The following is a 7,600-nucleotide window of genomic DNA, read 5'->3' on the forward strand; positions in this document are numbered from 1 at the left end:
GCTGGGATTACAGGCACGCACCACCATGCCCAGCTAATGTTTTGTATTTTTAGTAGAGACAGGGTTTCACCATGTTGACCAGGATGGTCTCGATCTCTTGACCTCGTGATCCACGCGCCTTGGCCTCCCAAAGTGCTGGGATTATAGGCTTGAGCCACCGCGCCCGGCGACGTTACTAAATTCTTTTAAAACTGTGTGCATATATTACTTTGGCAAAGACAAAGATTAATTAAAAAAACCCAGAAGATATTTTTGGTAATTTTGGCATGAACTCTGCCTGTAGTCATGTTTTAAAATGTGACGGCAAGCTTGGTAGGGTACTCAGTTGCAGTGAGTAGAAGAATTGCTGCTTCATCCTCTTTCTCCTTCCGCTTGAAATAATACTTTGTTAGAAAGTATTATGGAGCAAGAGGAAAGGAGTAACTAGAATCTGAATGAAATTAGAGGTTGTTCGAGGCACAAAGTCTGATGCGGAAGGTTTGCAGGCAGAGGAGTAATAAGGAAATTTAGTAGCTTAAGAAGAGGAATGGAAGAGAGGTGGTCGACCAGTAGGCAGATAGAATAAACAGAACTCCCCAAACCACAGGTTTCACAACATTTCATGAGTCAGTTTTTACATGTATTAGTAGTCCATTTTCATGCAATGGATGGTTATTTAGCTGTAATACTGGAAACTCGGAATTCCTTTTTTTTTTTTTAGTTTTGTATTTTTAGTAGAAACGGGGTTTTACCATGTTGGCCAGGCTGTCCTTGAACTCCTGACCTCATGATCGCCCACCTTGGCCTCCTAATGTGCTGGGATTGCAAGTGTGAGCCACAGCGCCCAGCCTGGAAACTCAGAATTCCTATGTCCTGTACCCAGGGGTGTTCCCAGGACAAGCATCAGGCATTGTATAATTCTGTGCTCCAGACTCAGACTCATGGCTTCTTGCCTTCACAGGTTTTTTTTTTTTTTTTTTTTTTTTGCACCTTCTTTGCATTTAAAACCATCAACACCACACGACAACAAAGCTGTAGAATAAGTGATCATCTTTCACTCAGGTAAGAGAAGAAGAAATGGTTTTAAATGGAATCTGGAAGACTTAGACAATGCTTAGGAAAAATTTAATGATGGAAACATCAATAAACAGTTAACATCAAACATTTAAAAACAGTAAATTCTCTCATTTTACATAGCTTAGTTTGGGATAGAAATAGAACTCATTTTTACAATGATTCTTACAGTTAGCATTAATGAGAAACAAGAGGGTTTGTTAAATGCACTTGCTGGGCCCCAACCCCCAGAGATTCCAATTCAGCAAGTCTGGGGTGGGGCTTGGGAATTTGCATTACTAACAGGTTTCTAGGGGATGCCGATGCCAATAGTCTGTGGCCACCCTTTAAGAACCACTGGATTGATTCTTTGACAGTTTTTGAAGTCCCCTGCTCATCCTATCTCTTCATCCTTTTAGAAATATTCACACCTAAGAGCCCCTGCTTCCTGGCTGCTCCATATTTTCACACGGTCGTGCTAATACTATTTCTTTCTGAAACGACATTGTTTAAGGAACAGTGGGTAGAATGTGTGAGCTCCTCACTGAAGGCTGCCTCCAGAATGCCCTGAATGGACTGCCTTGCTTTCTTCCTAAAATCTTTCCCCAGGAGGGCATAAAGGAAGGGATTAAAGCAACTATTGGCAGATGCTAGAGCAATGGACACATGGTCCCAAGACATCAGAGCTCCCCCCAAGGGAGTTTCTGGTTGAATAAACAGTAACAGGACTCCCATAATGTGGTATGGAGCCCAGCAGACAAGAAAGACAGTGACCACCACCACGGCCACTCGAAAGGTTTTGCCCTGAGACTTGGCGAAGCGGCCCCTTTGCATTCGGAAGACGATTAAGCTGTAACAGGTGACCATGATAACAGAAGGCAGCAGGAAACCCACCACTAGCCTGGTGATGACTATTGCCACCATGGGTGTTGGCCCTTGATTGTCATATGTGAATTGGCCTAAATAGTAATAATCCTGGAAATCTTGTGGTAGCTCAGACTCATATAAGGAATTGCTAGAAGCCCTAGGGAACAGCTCTAAATGAGTAGAGAGAAAACCATCAGAGTTATCTGGTGGGCTAGTTTTGTGATCTTCAATGGGAAACCCACTGTGGATTTTAGGTGAGACCACATCAGCAGGTTTAAATACATTAGAATATGGATTTTGAGTAGTTAATCTAGCAGAATCCCTAGGGAGTGAATCTGCAGAAGGTCTTTGAAATGTTTGAGGTTGGAGGAGACTGGTGACTGTCCAAGGATGATCATTTGTTTGGAAAGGGGAAGGATCTAACCTATCATCCATTTCTTCAGGCAGCTGAACCATGTTTTCAGAAGACCTGTTTTTTAGTAGATCTCCATAGAAGTCTGAATAATCAAATGAGTTAAAGGAATCAAATCTGTAGCCACATGTATTATGGTTGTCTATAGTGAATATTTCCCGGTACATGAACATGGGTATGCACATCACAAAAGCCACCATCCAGATACATCCACAGATAGTGAAGGCTGTCCCTACACTGCGATGATTCTGACACCAGATTGGCTTGAGTACTACAAGACAGCGGTCCAGGCTAATGGCAGTAAGCAGGAAGACACTGGCAAACATGTTGAGGACAATGATGGAGGGGATGAGCTTGCATAGGAAGCTGCCGTATGGCCACTTTCCCTGGAGAGCCAAGTGAGCCAGTGAGAAGGGCAAGGAGAGGCAGCAGAGAAGGTCCGCCAGGGTGAGGTGGAGGAACCAAACTGTGTTCACTGTCCGTTTCATCTTCAGGCCAGCCACCCACAGCACCAGCCCATTGCCTGGCAATCCCAATAAAAAAGTGAGGCCGAGAATGACCATGGAGAGAATTTCTGGGGGCTTACTCCATGGCTGTAAGAGTAGGTCAGTTGAATTGATCTCAGCAGAGAAAGACTCCATTGGTAAACTTCTGCAAACGGATGAAAAAAAAATGTTAATATGAATGGTATCTTTTTGAAAATCTATACATATTCTTAGGATTCTAACCTTCCCACATAAAGATGTGGAACCGTGAAAAACCATGAAGGCCCTCACGCTTTTTTTGTTTGCCTTCCTTTACCTCACACTGGACCACAGAAAAGCATCCCCTGATAGACAATTTTATTTATTATTTATTTATTATTTATTATTTTTCAGATAGAGATGGAGTTTTGCCATGTTGGCCAGGCTGGTCTTGAACTCTTGCCCTCGAGTGATCTGCCCGCCTCTGCCTCCCAAAGTGCTGGGATTATAGGTATGAGCCACCACACCAGTCCTATGATAGACAATTTTAAATCTACCGTATTGATTTATGTGTGTATCAAAATCACAGTCTCAACTGGAAGTCTGTATCAGTGTAAAAATTTCTCCACGTTCTTGAACTTTCAATCTTGGTTTTTCCACTGGCTCCTTTCCTTACTTAGTGTGTTTGAAAATAAACAAATAAGCTAAATAAGTAAACAAAAACTTCTAGATTGGAAGTATCTAACCTGAGGTTTTAGGAAGCTCCATCACCACCTAAAATGATATGCAAAACTTTAACTTTACATATTCTCATTCTGAGGCCAGTAGCTTCATCCACTCCCCCCACCAGATTTTCAGAGGACTCACTGCCACAGAAAGAGGTACTCTAGACTCAGTGATGTCTTTTAGATACAACTCCATCTCATTTTGTTATCAAATTTTCCAAGAATTGTTGGCCCTCTGCATTGACTTCCACAGCACCCATCATTTCTTTCTTATTTATTTGTGTTTTGTAACTTGGGAAAAAGAGTTTTATTATTACAAAAGCAGAAAATATGCATAGAAAATTGGAAAATATATACAAACAAAAAGGAAAATAAAAATATACTCACTAGTCAGTGATTATTATTTTAGCACCTCAATTTGTATTATGAGGACCTTTTCTTTACGTTTGTGTGTGTGTGTGTGTGTGTGTGTGTGTGTATTTATGTACATGTATCTTTAGTCAGAGGGGACTATGATGGCTAGAAGCCTTGTAATATGTGACACAGTGCTTTATTTATTTATTATAATTTTTGAGATGGAGTTTCGCTCTTGTTGACAAGGCTGGAGTGCAATGGCGCCATCTCGGCTCACTGCAACCTCCGCCTCCTGGGTTCAAGCCTCCCAGTAGCTGGGATTAAAGGCACCTGCCACCATGCCCAGCTAATTTTTGTATTTTCAGTAAAGACGGGGTTTCACCAAGTTGGCCAGGCTGGTCTCGAACTCCTGACTTCAGGTAATCCATCCGCCTTGGCTTCCCAAAGTGCTGGGATTACAGGAATAAGCCACTGCCCCCAGCCTATGATTATTATTTTTGAGGCAGACTCTCTCTGTCGTTTAGGCTGAAGTGCAGTGGTACAATCTCGGCTCACTGTAGCCTCTGCCTCCCAGGTTCAAGCAATGACTGTGCCTCAGCCTCCTGAGTAGCTGGCACTGCAGGCACAGGGCGACACACCAGCTAATTTTTGTATATTTAGTAGAGACGGAGTTTCGCCGTGTTGGCCAGGCTGGTCTCAAACTGCTAGGTTCAAGCGATCCTCCCACCTCTGCCTCCCAAAGTGCTAGGATAATAGGTACAAACCACTGTGCCTGACCCTAACAAAAAACTTTTAATTGGCAAATACACGTATCATAATATTTACCATCTTAACTATTTTTAAGTACACAGTTCAGTAGTGTTTATCATATTCCCATTGTTGTACAACCAATTTTCAGAACTTTTTCATCTTACAAAACTGAAACTGTACTCATGAAAGAATTCCCCGTTTTCTCCTTTTCTCAGCCCCTGGCAACCACCAATCTACTTTCAGTTTCTAAGAATCTGACAGCTTTAGATATCTGATCTAAGTGGAATCATCCAGTATTTGTCTTTTCAAGCCTGGAGTATATTTCACTTAGCAAAATGTCTTCAAGCTTCCTCCATGTTGTGGCATGGGTCAGAATTTTCTTCCTTTTTAAGGCTGAGTAATATTCCATTGTATGTATATACCTCATTTTGTTTATCCAGTCATTTGACGGAGGACATTTGGATTGCTTTCACCTTTTGGCTATTGTGAATTATACAGCTATGAACATGGGTATAAATGCATATTTTTTATAAAACATAACATTTTTTGTTTTTTCAATTAGCAGTCTCCGCATTACACAATATGTACCTTAAGGAATATCTAGCCTTTATCTGTTTTGCTTTTGTTTGTAGAGATGTGGTCTTGCTGTGTTGCTCAGGCTGGTCTCCAACTCCTGGGATCCAGTGATTCTTCCTCCTTGGCCTCCTGAAGTGCTGAGATTATAGGCATGAACCACCATGCCACGCCTTTTATCTGATTATTGTTCAACTGTCCCTAAGACATCTTTTGTAGTTGGCTCATCAGCTGGGCGTGGTGGCTCACGCCTGTAATCCCAGCACTTTGAGGGGCCAAGGGAGGCAGATCACATGAGGCCAGAAGTTGGAGACCAGCCTGACCAACATGATGAAACCCCATCTCTACTAAAAATACAAAAAAATTGGCTGGGCATGGTGGCACACACCTGTAATCCCAGCTACTTGGGAGGTTGAGGCAGGAGAATTGCTTGAGCCAGGGAGGTGGAGGTTGCGGTGAGCTGAGATTGTGCCACTGTACTCCAGCCTGGGTGACAGAGGGAGACTCCATCTCAAAAAAAAAAATAAAGCTAGAGCTGGCTTGTCCACAACAACATCCATTTCAGATGGCACTTTCTTCTTTAGTCTCTTAATTTAGCAGAGCTTCTCTTTTTCAAGGGTGCTGGTTTGTTTTGGGGCTTACTGTTCTGACCACTAACTTCTTAACCCTTTTAATGTATATTCTGCCCCCATTATTCTGCTAAAATTACTTCTAAAAACCAAATCCAAACATTTGTTTCTCTGCCACCTTCCATAATATAATGTGTCATTAGATACACTGACTTCTTAACACTTTCTTCTCTTGGCCTCTGTGACATTACCTTCACCTAATTCGGAACATGCTCGTAAATGCACCCTACTCGATAACTTTCCTGAACAATTCACCATTCCAACGTAATGCCATCTTCTATGCCATGGCTAATGCTGTTTACTTCCATCTAGAATTATGCCCTTCACAAAGTCTTCGGCTTCTTAACTTGTGTGTGCATTCGTGTGTTTCAACCTTTTTTCATATTCTGCATGCAATGATGCATTTTATCTTATATAATACTTATAATGACTGTCTAATCTATTATGCTAGATTTAAACTTCATGATGGTAAAAAAGAGTCTTATTTATAAGTGATTGTTTCACATAGTTTGACACAATGCCTTATGAGACATCGAGGTTAAAGATGACGTGGACAGGCGGGGCGCAGTGGCTCATGCCTGTAATCCCCACTCTGGGGGGCCAAGAGGAGCAGATTGCTTGGGGCCAGGAGTTTGAGACCAGCCTAGTCAACATGGCAAAATTCTGTCTCTACCAAAAATACAAAAATTAGCTGGGTGTGGTGGCACATACTTGTAATCCCAGCTACTTGGGAGACTGAGGCACAAGAATGCTTGAACTGGAGAGGCAGAATTTGCAGTGAGCTGAGATTGCACCATTGCACTCCAGCCTGCATGACAGAGTGAGACTCTATCTCAAAAAAAAAAAAAATTACTTGAATAGATAGATGCCCATTTTAGGGGTTGACTTTTTTTGTTTTGCAATTAAATCTAAAATTCTAATTTATATGCATTTAATCCTTACTTGGGCCTCTTCCGTAATTCCCATGCTGTCCCTTTTTACTTTCTTTTTGTTAAATTCCTAATTTTTACTGGATATAATAACACTTTACATTTATTTTTACAGAGGCTCAAAATATTTTTTTGTGACTTGAAAGTAGTTCTGATGAGTCAACCAAATATTGTCATAGGGCCTTATTAGCAGAAGTTAAATAACAAGTCAACAAAATAAAAAAGAAGAAATGATTCCTATTCCCCTTTTTATGGCCTTGTCTACTCAGATATTAAAATCCTATCAAGGTAACTTCCTAAAATGTTGAGAGAAGGCTAGACTCCTAGGAGGCTGGGACTGAAAGAAAACTTTGAAATCATCTCTCCTCTCTACATTTTCTTTTTCTTGTCACTGTTTGTTCGTTTGTAGAGACAGAGTCTTGCCATGTTGTCCAAGCTGCTCTCCAACTCCTGGACTCAGGCAATCCTCCCTCCTTGGCCTCAGAGTGTGCTGGGATTACCGATGTGAGCCACTGCACCCAACCTACAGCCTCTCAGCTTTTATTTCTCAAGTTTGACAGTGAAACGTAGCAAATTGGATTCCTTTCACATAATCATTATGGGGGAGGATCTTGGATTTCAGGTCCAATGACTTTTAGGCCAATGCTCTTTTTACTAATTAAAAAAAAATCACATTTAAAAAAAAGATATATGGTAGGCTCGGTGCAGTGGCTCACGCCTGTTGTATCAGCACTTTGGGAGGCTGAGGCCGGCGGATCACGAGGTCAGGAGATCAAGACCATCCTGGCTAACACGGTGATACCCTGTCTTTACTAAAAATACAAAAAATTAGTGGAGCATGGCTTATGCCTGTAGTCCCAGCTAC

The 7,600-nt window shown here is 41.7% G+C and overlaps 1 protein-coding gene across 3 annotated transcripts in view; it reads right to left on the reverse strand.

Annotated features, from left to right (window-relative positions):
* Nucleotides 1–1,072: 1,072 nt before the first annotated feature.
* The window catches only part of C3AR1 (complement C3a receptor 1), a 19,003-nt gene continuing 12,475 nt past the window's right edge, over nt 1,073–7,600 (reverse strand). The window contains exons 1-2 of one of the 3 annotated variants that reach the window (XM_017512307.2): nt 5,566–5,598; nt 1,073–2,962 (exon numbers count right to left, since the gene is read on the reverse strand). In XM_017512307.2, the coding sequence (XP_017367796.1) occupies nt 1,498–2,952 (1,455 nt within the window). In that variant the 5' untranslated portion in view covers nt 2,953–2,962; nt 5,566–5,598 and the 3' untranslated portion in view covers nt 1,073–1,497. Of the gene's footprint in view, nt 2,966–5,565; nt 5,599–7,600 lie in introns of those variants that run through there. The other 2 variants (XM_017512309.2, XM_017512308.2) reach the window with 2 other exon arrangements.

The sequence above is a fragment of the Cebus imitator genome, unplaced genomic scaffold, assembly GCF_001604975.1.
Source record: "Cebus imitator isolate Cc_AM_T3 unplaced genomic scaffold, Cebus_imitator-1.0 Scaffold469, whole genome shotgun sequence".
Lineage (NCBI taxonomy): Eukaryota > Metazoa > Chordata > Mammalia > Primates > Cebidae > Cebus > Cebus imitator.